Source organism: Candoia aspera, chromosome 4 (assembly GCF_035149785.1).
Source record: "Candoia aspera isolate rCanAsp1 chromosome 4, rCanAsp1.hap2, whole genome shotgun sequence".
In the NCBI taxonomy this organism is placed as follows: domain Eukaryota; kingdom Metazoa; phylum Chordata; class Lepidosauria; order Squamata; family Boidae; genus Candoia; species Candoia aspera.
Window position 1 is genome coordinate 25790204 of NC_086156.1, and position 13233 is coordinate 25803436.

General features: G+C 37.9%; 1 protein-coding gene across 4 annotated transcripts in view; it reads left to right on the forward strand.

Annotated features, from left to right (window-relative positions):
* The window catches only part of DYNC1I1 (dynein cytoplasmic 1 intermediate chain 1), a 194489-nt gene that overhangs the window by 88363 nt on the left and 92893 nt on the right, over positions 1-13233 (forward strand). For all 4 annotated transcript variants that reach the window (XM_063303660.1, XM_063303662.1, XM_063303661.1 and 1 more), the window contains 3 exons: positions 5146-5308; positions 7089-7188; positions 12833-12958. In XM_063303660.1, coding sequence (XP_063159730.1) covers positions 5146-5308; positions 7089-7188; positions 12833-12958 — 389 coding nt within the window. The remainder of the gene's footprint in view (positions 1-5145; positions 5309-7088; positions 7189-12832; positions 12959-13233) is intronic.

A 13233-nucleotide genomic window follows, 5' to 3' on the forward strand; every position in this document is an offset into this window, starting at 1 on the left:
AAGCTAAGGATGACCTGTAAGCGCTGCTAACTGATGCAGGATAAGAGACCATATGCCTGCTGTACTGAAAGGTCTACACTGATTGGAAATCATGTACCAGGCAACTTTAAAGCCCTGAATGGCTTAGGATTTGTCTATCTAAGGGATGTTCTCTCCATTACATATCTGCCTTGTTGTTAAGACCTGCAGGAGAGATCCTTTTAAAAATGCCTCATGGTCAGAAGCCCATCTTTCTGACATGTGGGAGAGTCCTCTTCTCATTGCTCTGGCTATGAAATGTACTTTTTTCGGAGTTGTATCAAAATGCCTCTCTCTCAACATTTAGAAACCTGTGAAGATAGATCCCTTTTGACAGGCTTTCCAACCTGAGATGATTTTAATATCTATGTTACTGTTCATTTTAATTTGTATTTTTAAGTTTTCGTATTTTGTTTTGTCCTAGCTAGCTTGACTGCTTGCCAGAGCAGTGTATTAATCAAATAAGCATGCTTATTTATTTATTTATTTACTTATTTCATAGATGGAAAGGCCAAGAATCAATCCATGGCATTTCCAGTTACAAAGGATCGGGTAGCAGTGGAAGACTTGCAGTTCTGGAGGGTGGTTACGGGTCAGAGTAAACTCAATAGACAAATGGTCTGAACAGATCAAAGGCAGCTTCCTAGATTTTACCTTTTGTCTTCAGCACTAATAATCAGTGTGGGTCCTTCTGAACTCTGTTAATCTAAACTTACACTTAGGAGATTCTGCTCACCTGAATGCAGGCTTTCTTATCAGCCGAGAATCCAATAGTCTTGGCGAAGCAGAAGAACAATACTCAGTTGTTGAACGGTGGTTGAGATTTGGGTCAGGTTTCCTCTCCTTGCCACATAAAAGCAACCATAATTTGTGTATCTCTGGAAGGCGACGTAGTGAATTATGAGTGAACACTTTTTAAAAGCCAAGCTAAATAGACTCCTGAAAGATATATATTTATTTTAGTTTTTCATGCGCTTGCAAGTGAGCTCTGTGTATACTTCAGCTGTATTTGAAGGACAGCCATAACTAACATCATCTCTTTTTTGGTTATAGTTTAGTCTAGCAGAAGTGTTTTGTGTTGCCCCTGGCTCCTCTTCTTGTCTCGTCAAGCCAGGTCTCAAGCGAATAATAGTTGTAGAAGGTCCGCCCCCCCCCGTCTTCTCCTTTCTTTTTGGTAGTAATAGTTTTTGAGACACTCAGACCGCAGATTTCAAAAGGAAGTATGGTAGTTGAATCAGAGTCAGCAGTACTTTGTGAGGATGTTAATATTTTAGCAGCTGAATAGAAAACAATAAATTGAAACTGACACTGTAACTGACACAAAGTCGGTTGTGTTTGAATCAGCGGCCTAACTTCTTTTGTGCTGTTTTAATGTTTTAAAAAAATGCTTATTACCTTAAAATCCGGTCCCACGGAGATGAGACAGGTGAAATCTGTAGTTTTTCTCATGAAATTAATCTCAAGTTAATTAGAATTGGGGCTTATTGCTGACTTGTCTTAGGAAAGCCACTGCTTGAACATGGAACATGAGAATCAGCAATCATGAAAAAAGTGCCTCTGCACATGCACAGAGTATTTTTCCTTCATGACTGAGTAATCTTAGCCATCCAGCATTGGAAATGGAAACGGTAACTTAGTTACATGCCCCTGAGAATATTGTGAATTTAAGATTTTATCTATCCGCAAGTAGGTAGGAATAGGATTGCACCCTGATCATATAAATAATTATGAGGAAGCAGAGATATTCATTGTTAACTAAACTTTTCTATTTTCATTATGTTTTTAATCACATAATTCCATCATACAGCCCCTTCCTTTTCTGAGTTGGTAACTTTTGTATTTGCTTCAAGACAGTGATTACAAACATGTTATAGGCAAAACAGGAATTTTGATAAATATTTCCTGCTGTTACTGGGTTCAGCAATACTTATTCCGAACTAAGGGCTTTCCTGAAAATTAGTATCTAATAGATTAAATGCATGTTTATATTGGCCCAGGTTTCTTTTTCCATGCAAAGCAACAGAACATTTTTTTCTTAAACTTTCAGGAATTTCTAATAGATATTTTAGCAGCACCATTCATAGTTCTGTGCAGCAGCTAAAGCCTGGGTCAGCACTTCCATTATGAATCTTGGTTTTCAAGGATTCTATAACCTCACCAAAAAAATTGCCCCAGCTAAAATTGTTTATCACTTGGGGCATTACCATCTTGTTTTTTAAAAAGTGATGTGAATAAATATGTGAAACAAAAATCTGGACATTTCTGAAAAAGTGAGATACTATGGAATATAATCTGTTAAATTTGCTATTTTATTCTTTGCAGTTTGAATAGTAACAAGAACAAAGAATATAGAAAATTGCTACATTCTGAGTCAGAGATTTTCATCCAGTATTGTTGATTGGTGCTAACTGGTACAGCTTTTCAAGTTTCTAGATAAGAGTTTTCCTGGCCTGAGATCTTCAGAAAACATGTAAATTCTTGCTTAGAGTAACACATTTTTAAAAAGGGCTACATATTAAACATGTACTTTGGATTTTCTTTCTCATTTAAATTTTGTACACAGTCTAAAACAATTATGTTTTCATGTTTATATGAAACAATAGCTAATTTTAATTTGTGGCTACCTGTTGTTTGCAGTCATTGCCCCATTAAAATAAAAGCTTGTTTTGCCAAAATTTTAAATGGAACTGGATTTTTATCCATCATATTTTATGCTTCTCTTAGCTTCTCCTTTAGCTTTTTTCATGTTTATAAACAATAAAAAGAATTGTAAACTTAATGTCCCCAAATCCCTTAAGGCTGAAATGGTTGCACTTTTGTAGGAGGAAATCCTATGGCACACATTGATTGTGTTCAAATATGGTTTGTTGAAAAAGATGGAGTCTCTTGATTCACTTAATGCTAAGCTATGAAATATAATTTACAACCAGTTACCAAACTGTACTCCACAGTAAGCTCACAGAAGCATCATGGGATATTTTAAATTTTTGAGGAAAAGACAACAATACTTGACATCTGTCAGACACCATGCAAACTAGGGGCACTGTGAAAGAATTACTGAGACACTAAGGGTGTTGTGAACCAAGCAAGTTTGGGAACCTCTGGTTTACCTCTACAGTCTTGGGATTGCACATTGTGCTATGTCAAAATCTAAGAAACTGCATTATGGTTTAGTGTGATATAGGAACCTTGTCAATAATACTTGCCTTTAGGTAAAGTGTATGTAAGTATGTGTTTCTCTCTCTCTCTCTCTCTCTACCATCATCTAAAGCCCCTCTTCATAATATAGGATCACTGAAGTTATAATACAACTTGTGACCTCATAGTTGTTCGCACACCAAATGTAAAGTTATCTGCTATTTGTATGGTATGGAGAATATGTGATAGAATTCACTTAGTCTTATTTCAAACATAATAGAAATAATCTAAAAGAGACACCAGGGCACTGTTTGTTTTAGAATCATCTAAATTGATGTAAAGTAGTAAGCAAGTTTTGAATTCTTCAACTTGTTAAGCAAAAAGGAAGGATGAAAACGTTTCTGGAAATGGTAAGAAAGTTTGGTTTGCCTTCAACATGTATGACAGTGGGACTACCTTCCAGTAAATATTCCATCTTCACTCAGTTTTACGGTCTGTAGCCTATCATCATGCCTTAGTAACCATGCTTTGGAACATACTGTCTGTAATAAAAGCATTATCCAACTCCTATCTTTGTAATTTTCCTAATACACCAACCAGGTCCCTGTATTTTTTAAAACTGAAATATCTTCTAATACTTTCACAAAAGGGGCGTGATGAATTTCCAGTGATCCAAAAGATCCAATATTATAAAATCGCCTCCAAGAACTTTTCTTTACGTAACTTATGTTTATGATGTATGCTTAATATAGTAATTTTCATAAATTTTTCATTAGCTTTATTATTTTGTTTTGTTTATTTATTTATAGTATTTTTTTACCACCCATCTCAAAAACGACTATTTAACAAATTAGAACAGTAAGAATTAAATATCAATTAAAAAGATACATTAAAAATATAAATATACAGATATAATAAAAACTCTAAAATAAAAAATATAAAATATTTATTAATTATGCCTGAAGTAAACGGGAGAAACAGGTAACCTATTATACCCATAATTCCAGAAAATGTGATCTGTAGACTTGCCAGTTTTGCCATGAATAGAGAATACACATATAGAAATATGTTCCTTTCTACAAACAATTGTTAGAAATAGAAATAAGGGAATATCTAACTCAGAGTCAGACCACTAGTCCATTTAACTCAGTAATGTTTATATTGACTGACACAGTTCTTTAGGATTTCAGTCAAAGAGCTTTCACAGCCTTATCTAAATTTATCAGGCATTGAATCTAAGATTTTTGCATGCTTCTTGATGTTAAAACATCTCCTTTATATAATGGAGCAAAGCATACATTTTAATCAGTTAAGATTATTTTAGCCTAGCTAGGTTTCAGCACATATATGACCATAACTTATCTTGAAAAAACAGGTTCATACCTCATTAATACTTGGATGGGAGGCCATTGCTAAATTCCAGACAGACAATTTTTTAAAAAAAATCCCAGAAGAAAGCAACAGCAAGCTACTTCCATCTTATTGCCAATAAAACTACATGATGTGTCCACTTAGCCATCAGGAGTCAAGCTCAACTTTACATTTTAAGAACATTTTAGAATTTGTTTGGTTTTTGAAGCTGAAACTGAAGATGGCTTCTGCATTAAAGGAGCACTTAAGACTGCTTCTTTGTTAAACCTGTTTCACTGCTTTTCCAAGCTTGCCTGTGTTGTAAGCATCAATCAAAAATATTTCCTGAAATCTGAATGTGAAGTTTATTTTATTTTGTGATCTTAACTATTTTCTTCTTCAGAATAATAAATACGCAAGATATAGGATGTCTTTGGTATAGAAGCCACATTCTAGGATTATGTAGTACTACATTGATGGATTCAAACTTTTTTTTCCTTAGAAGGCAGCAAACCATCCAGTCTTACCAATGTTGCTATAAGTTTCATAGGAAGATCTCATTTCTTTGCCGAAGAGTTAGATTCATCTGGAAATATTTAAATGCTTGTATGTTTAATGTTGCCAATATTCTTTTGGAAGCTCCTCCCAGAGAATTGACAGAGGAAGAAAAGCAGCAGATTCTACACTCGGAAGAATTCCTTATATTTTTTGACCGGACAATACGTGTGATCGAACGAGCTCTAGCTGAAGATTCAGACATTTTCTTTGACTACAGTGGCCGGGATGTAGAGGAAAAAGATGGGTCAGTGGTTTTCTTTCTCTTTTTTAAAAAATCCAATCAATAAATAAAATGGTCATGTGTGACTTGTAAAGAGGAACACCCCAGTCTTCAATACATCTACTGTAGTGATAAACTTTCCTAATTGAATGATGTGGTAAAATATATTTTGCTGCTTCCTTTTTATTAATTCTAGGTGCTTTTGGGGTCTTAATTGCCCTTATCCTGCATTATTTTATTGTAACATATTGAAACAGAGAATAAATGGTTAAAGCAGCTTTTATCTAGATCAGTTTCTCAAACTTGGCAACTTTAAGACACTGGCTGGGGAATTCTGGGAGTTGAAGTCCACACATATTAAAGTTGCCAAGTGATCAACTACATCTTCTGGACTTTAAACTAAAAGGCACACATTTTTAGAGTAAATACCACTTTTGTTCTTTGAATGGCATTCTACAGGCTACACTCTAGAACAGCCTTTCTCAACCTTTGACCCTGGAGAAACCCTTGAAATATTTTTCAGGCCTTGGGGAACCCCTGCATATTCAGGCTCAAACGTAGGCCAAGAGTTACAAAATTATTATATTTGTTTCATGTGTAGGCCTGTATATATGCATTAACAGTGTTCTTAAACTAAAAATAAAGAATGAAACTTACCTCTTTAATGTGAAGTTGCCTGAATTTGAAATAATTTTTTAAATAAATCGTGATTTCTCAGGGAACCCCTAGTGACCTCTCGTGAAATCCTAGGCTTCCACGGAAACCTGGTTGAGAATCTCTGCTCTAGAAAGTACATATTTCAAATGAAGAGAAAAATGACATTGATTACTGTCAATATGAGACAGACACAGAGAGAGAAAGAGTGAGAGAGAGTATTCCTTCTGTCATATAAAAATTACAAGTCAACAGCAACTTCTGAAGGGTTATACCCAAATGTACCCCACAGGCTCTGTGCAGATCTGGGTCTTCTGCTTGAGTTTGGGGTAAATCACAGTTTATATAAGATGTAGAAGTTCTGAATCCACATGGAAAGACTCAGCATTTGTTCAAATTGTTCCCTAGGAAGCAAACCAAGGCCCAACATTTCCCTATTCAGCCTCCTTCAGATGTGTTGGAGTATCAGTTTCAATTACAATGCTGACTGGAAGAATTTGGAAGTTGTAGTCCAGAACCCAGTGGTACTATTTTGGGGAAGATTGCATTAGCTGGTTTGCTTGTTAATTTGATCTGAAGTATAATATATTGTTGAACAGATAATAAACAATACCCTCAGCATGCAAAAATATATGTTACATCCCCTTTAGCAGTTTTCCATGTGCTAGCTAGAGTTACAACTCAGAGAGTTTGATCCTTTAGTTTGATCCTAGGCTATACTTTGGAACCTGTTTTTTATGTGGGCCAACACATGAAGCCTGCAATATTCCCCCCAATGTAGGGAAGTAAAGTCAAATTAGGAAAGAAAACTACATGGATTTTCACCCCAGGTGCCCAATACTGCTTGTAATCTTCTACAGTCTGAGTCAGTTAAGGAATTTGCACAAATACAAAGCTATCCTGTTCCATTCATGGTAATTGTTTAGATATGAAACCTTTGTTCTTATCCCATTTCTTTGCTTTGGATAAAATTATAGAGAGGGGAGGATAGAAAAAGAGGACATCAGGTTCACAAAAAAACAAACTAGCTAAGGAAATGTAGTAGAGAAGAGAAACAATCAGGACTAATAATTGGTAAAGCAGTTTTATTATTTTAAAATGCCAGCCATATTTTAAAGTAGTGAAATAACCCTTGTTCAAATCCATGTAGTGATGTCCAAGCTGGAGCCAACCTTTCCTTCAGCCGACAGTTCTATGACGAGCATTGGTCTAAGCATCGGGTTGTCACTTGTATGGATTGGTCCCTTCAGGTAAGATTTGCTGTTAAGAAAAGCATGCAGACTTTGAACATCTTGGTATCTTAACTAGCCTTTTCTGTCTTGTAATCATCTATGTGTGTTGGAACCCCCCTATAGCATACACTAGATGTGAAGCTTGGCAGTTACTGTTCAAACACTTTTGGAGAGCCAGTTTGGTCTAGTGGTTAAGGCAACAGTGTGAAGCTGGTTACTACTTCCCAGTTCTTTGCTTACATTAATTCCAGTTTGGTCTAGTGGTTAAGGCAACGGGCTAGAAACCAGGAGACTGAGAGTTCTAGTCCCGCCTGAGGCAGGAAAGCCGGCTGGGTGACCTTGGGCCAGTCCCTCTCTCTCAGCCCAAGAGCCAATCAGGCATGGTATGAGAGTTCTAGTCCCACCTAGTTCTAGTGGTAAAGGCAACGTGCTAGAAACCAGGAGACTGAGAGTTCTAGTCCCACCTTAGGCATGAAAGCTGGCTGGGTGACCTTGGGCCAGTCCCTCTCTCTCAGCCCAACTCGCCTCACAGGGTTGTTACTGTGGGGAAAAGAGGAGGAGGAAGGAGTATTAGGTATGTTTGCTGCCTTGAGTTATTTATAAAAATAATAAAGGCGGGATAGAAAATAAGTAAATAAGTAAAATAATAAAACAAAATAAGCACACTACTGTACTAGTAACTCCAAGTGCTTGGACTTAAGGTTTCTGAGAAATAGGCACTAATACTACAAATATTACATGGCAAGCTGTTGTTGAGACAAAATTGTGATATTGGATGTTCAAAGAAAATAAAATTTAAAATGCCAGTGACAACGATATTTGGCATCTGTCAGACACCATGCAAACTAGGGACACTGTGAAAAAATTACTGAGACACTAAGGGTGCTGTGAACCATGAAAGTTAGGTTTTCATGCAGCTACAACCAAATTAACATGGTCATTTGTAAGAGGGCATCTGGCTTTGGATCTATAACTTGTTGTTGTTTATTCGTTTAGTCGCTTCCAACTCTTCGTGACTTCATGGATCAGCCCACGCCAGAGCTTCCTGTCGGTCGTCACCACCCCCAGCTCCCCCAAGGATGAGTCCATCACCTCTAGAATATCATCCATCCACCTTGCCCTTGGTCGGCCCCTCTTCCTTTTGCTTTCCATTTTCCCTAGCATCAGCATCTTCTCCAGGGTGTCCTGTCTTCTCATTATGTGGCCAAAGTATTTCAGTTTTGCCTTTAATATCACTCCCTCAAGTGAGCAGTCTGGCTTTATTTCCTGGAGTATGGACTGGTTTGATCTTCTTGCAGTCCAAGGCACTCTCAGAATTTTCCTCCAACACCACAGTTCAAAAGCATATATCTTCTTTCTCTCAGCCTTCCTTATGGTCCAGCTCTCACAGCCATATGTTACTACTGGGAACACCATTGCTTTAACTATGCGGGCCTTTGTTGTCAGTGTGATGTCTCTGCTCTTAACTATTTTATCGAGATTGGTCATTGCTCTTCTCCCAAGGATTAGGCGTCTTCTGATTTCCTGACTGCAGTCAGCATCTGCAGTAATCTTTGCACCTAGGAATACAAAGTCTTTCACTGCTTCTACATTTTCTCCCTCTATTTGCCAGTTATCAATCAAGCTGGTTGCCATAATCTTGGTTTTTTTTTTGAAGTTTAGCTGCAAGCCAGCTTTTGCACTTTCTTCTTTCACCTTGATCTTAAGGCTCCTCAGTTCCTCTTCGCTTTCAGCCATCAAAGTGGTATCATCTGCATATCTGAGATTGTTAACATTTCTTCCAGCAATTTTAACTCCAGCCTTGGATTCCTCAAGCCCAGCTTGTCGCATGATGTGTTCTGCGTACAAGTTGAATAGGTAGGGTGAGAGTATACAGCCCTGCCATACTCCTTTCCCAATCTTAAACCAGTCCGTTCCATGGTCTGTTCTTACCGTTGCTACTTGGTTGCTATACAGGTTCCTCAGGAATCTATAACTTAGTTGCTGAATATATGTTCTGCATGGAGAACATCCCAGTATCTTTAGTGGGAAAAGAAATTAGATAGTAAGCAATGTGAAAGAAGTTCGTGGAAGAGTCACTGTTCATTGGAGTATTTGGTTACACTGACCACTGGGAAGCAACCCATGATCAGTTTTGTCCTATTGGGACACATCAGAAGTGGGTAGCTAGATGTTATTTTATGGGGTTCAAACTCCCTACTGGGAATTGAACTCACAGAACTTCCCACTTTAGATGACCGAATACAGGGCATTAGCTTTAGGTGGTATCCAGGTTCTGGTACTCAGCAGTGGATGGTATACAGTATATGTTAATTGGAGTAGGTGACTCTGGACAGGCCCAGCCCTATCATATGGATCAGTGGTTCATTGGCAAATTGGGCCAAGACCTGACTTACTGTTCTTCCAGGGCACCTGCTATATTGTACCCAGATCAAACAACTCTTCAGATGCTACCCTGTCCAATAGTCCTATTGGCTTTGCTGTAAGAGATGCTGTACTATGGGAAGATTATAGCAGCTGCCTGTATACTAGGTAGCCACTTCAGCCTCCTTGTAGTGTTTTGCTGGAGGGTGAGTAGCACTATGTGAAAGATACTCAGGAGGGAGCATGCAGGAAAGTGATGGAATTTCCTCTACCTGCCTTAAGTAGTGGGCTCTCTTCCTTTTCCTTTTCCAATAACAGGCCTTCTTGGACTGCCAGTGATAATAACATAGAGAAACAAATATTCTGACCTGGTCAACTCTCTACATTAAGGCAACAAACAGTTATGGTATATTTTGAATCAGTTATTTTGGATCTAAGAGATGTAAACTTGCATCTTGCTTGAGAGAAAGAATGCAGATATTGAAGTTCATTTTTATTTATCGCATGTAACCTCAGCTTCATTGACAGGGTGGTTTATGCATCCATGTGTTTTAATTAAAGCCATTTTACAACAGGTATGGCTTGGTATGTGGGTGGCCGATAGGCCTATGTGGATTTGCACAGAAATAGGAAACAAGCCTGAGGAAAAACTTATCTTAGGCTATTCAAGGGGGTGGAAATTACATGGAATTCTTATCTGATAGTTGTTTTTTAAACAAGCAGCATTTACAGTATTCCCACAACAGCAAGATAAAGCCCACTTGGAAGGCAACTGCCAAAATATAATTGTTCACTCCCTCAGGCATGCAAGAATAATCTGTCTCCTATTTCTTTGTTCTGGGTGGCCTTGTTTCACCTTCTCTTCTTCCAGCTCTTATCTCTCTTAGATGTTCACCTCAGCTACTCTCAGTGTCGCCATTTCTGACCCTTAGGTTTCATGCATATATTGGAACAGATAGTTAAACAGGGCAGACATACTCAGAATAAACTTTGATGTGCTCCAGCCTTCCCTTTTCTGGTAGTTTGCAAAAGGTGTTGCAACTTCCAGAATCCTACAGTTGTGCTGGCTTGGAATTGTATCATATTTAAAAGTGCCAATTTGGGGATAGCAATATTACCTCATACACTATAGTGCTTACAGTGCTTTGAGTGGCTCAATGAAAGCCACACAGTGAAATCGTATGTTAACCAGGATTATATAATGTCAATAAGCTCTTATCTTACTGCAAATGTAGAATCATCAGAAATAAATGTAGAATCATCAGAAATATCTTCACATGTATAGCCACTCTTTCTTTTCCATCACCCCATATGGTTATCTCAGGGAAATACCTGTCATTTGACTTTCCCTTAATTCCCCTGATGTAATCTCACTCCAAACTGCCTGTGTTTATTGGTGCACTGTTACTTTTGGATCACCAGGCATACCCTTTGAGGCCCAATTAAGATATTTTGCTTCTGAGCAATGAATAGTGCCTTCCTCTCCAATCGAAGTGTGTAGAATCCAAAGCCAGCCAGCTAATTTTAACACTTGAGAAATAAGATCTTGAAATCATTTGCCAGAAAACGTAAGACCAGCCAATTGCATAATTAAGAAATTCATCCCTTTCATTGTGCCCAATATTTGATGCCTGAAGTGGCCATTTTACTCTGTTGCTGGGAGTTATCAGGTGAAGCTTTGTTGAAGGCCCTCGTATATCTGAGCTTACTCATATTGATTCATAGACCAACATAGATACATATGGACACGGAGTTATACTGCAAGCAGGGGATATATTGTCATTCTATCATTATGCTATAATATATTGCTACTTATGATATATACTATTGCTAAAAATGTTCTGTGAATAATACCCAGGCAAACCAAAAATGTGTAGTGGTAGTTACGATTATTTGCATTGTGAAAACAGGAAACAGTGAAAAAGATATTTAATAACTGTAGGTATAGATAAAGCAATATGATTCCTATGTCTTTAATAAGGTGGGAGACAAACAAACATTAAACAAGTAAAGGGAGGTGGAGGAGTGACTGAATCTTCACATTTAGTTTATTGTGCATCTGTGGAAGTCACAAGAACTCTGTTGGAGAAAAGCTGGCAATTCCTTTGTAAAATTAAAGGCATAGTTTAGTCAGTATGATTCCAGTAGTTTCTATTAATATTTTGTCAAGAAATACTGTAGATAGCTAGCACAGCCTATAAGTTGAGGGCAAACTGTAGATGTTACTCTTCTACATCCCCTCATCTTCCCCTTTAGAATTCAGGACAGTTTTTTTATCCATCTGTGAGGACATGTCTATAAATATAGGCACTGTTTATATTCCTTTAACACACAGTGAAAACTGGAATTTGTACAATCCAGTGTGGTGGTAGCCACTAATTTAGATAGTTTTAAAAAGGAGCTGGATAGAGGCTATAATAGCCATCATTGGCTATTATTCTTGATGATTCTGTATGGTTTCCTGAATCACATTTCCTGATATTTAGACAGCATACTCTAAATATCAGCTGCTAGGAAATGATAGTGGATGCTGGCTCTTTCATGCTAGCCTTTCAAATGCACATAGCTGGTGCTGTGTGACATAGAAGCTAGACTTGATGGGTCTTGGTTCCTCGTGCTTTCAAGTGTTTTAGTAGTTCTGACTAGAAGCCATGCCTTTTCTTTTCTTTTTAATTTTTGCACCAGGTAGGATAAACACACACACACAGGCTGTGTGATGCATTCAAAAGGGGAACTTCACAAAATGCATCTTTTCGGAAGCATTAAAGTAGCCATATGGCTTGGCTGCCTTAAAGGATTTTTCAGGTTGCCTCCCCATGCCAGCAGACGTAGTGTTTGCTGTAACTCTAGCTGAAGCAGAGCAGCTGTGCATATGCATGCATTGGAAAAGCCTCTGAAGTAGCCAGTCAACCCTATAAGAGGATATGTTTGCTTTTGTGCTTGGAGAAGAGGGCATTTGTTTCCTTTTGAATGCTTTGCAAAGCCCTAGTATACACATGCACTTATGTTTAACCACTCACCAGTAGTGCCACACATGTCAAGCATGTGTGTTTGTGGAATTCCCACCAGGTGAGTGAATGACTGATGAAGGCAAAATAGCGTGATCTGTCCTTTCATGATTAGCCCACTTAACTTCAGTGATGGCCATGCAGGGAAGTGTTCTACTTTACAGAACGGTCTGCCTCTCTTTTGCCAAGCCTTCTGGATGGACTGATCTGCTAATGTGATTTTACCCAGCACCCATCATTTTCTCCACCACTGTGTATCCAAATTTAACTGCCTGTTATTGTCTTTACAGTACCCTGAGTTGATGGTTGCTTCATATAACAACAATGAAGATGCCCCACATGAACCTGATGGTGTGGCCTTGGTTTGGAACATGAAATTCAAGAAAACAACTCCTGAGTATGTTTTTCATTGTCAGGTAAGACAATTTAAGAGGCTGAGTTCGTAAAAGATGTGCTGAGGATTACTATATGCCCCATCTGCCCACAATTCGGAAGAGGTTTGAGTTAAAAATAGAAGATACAGAAAAAAAAAACTAGGAAGTATGCTAATGTTTTCAGAATGCATACAGTTCTCTAAAACAACAACATAGGCTGGTTGGAGACTGTGTGTCATTTTTTGTCTATTTTAAACAATCCTCAAGAGAATTTATGTATAAAAACCTCACACTTATGAAGTAAATGTGGTATACCA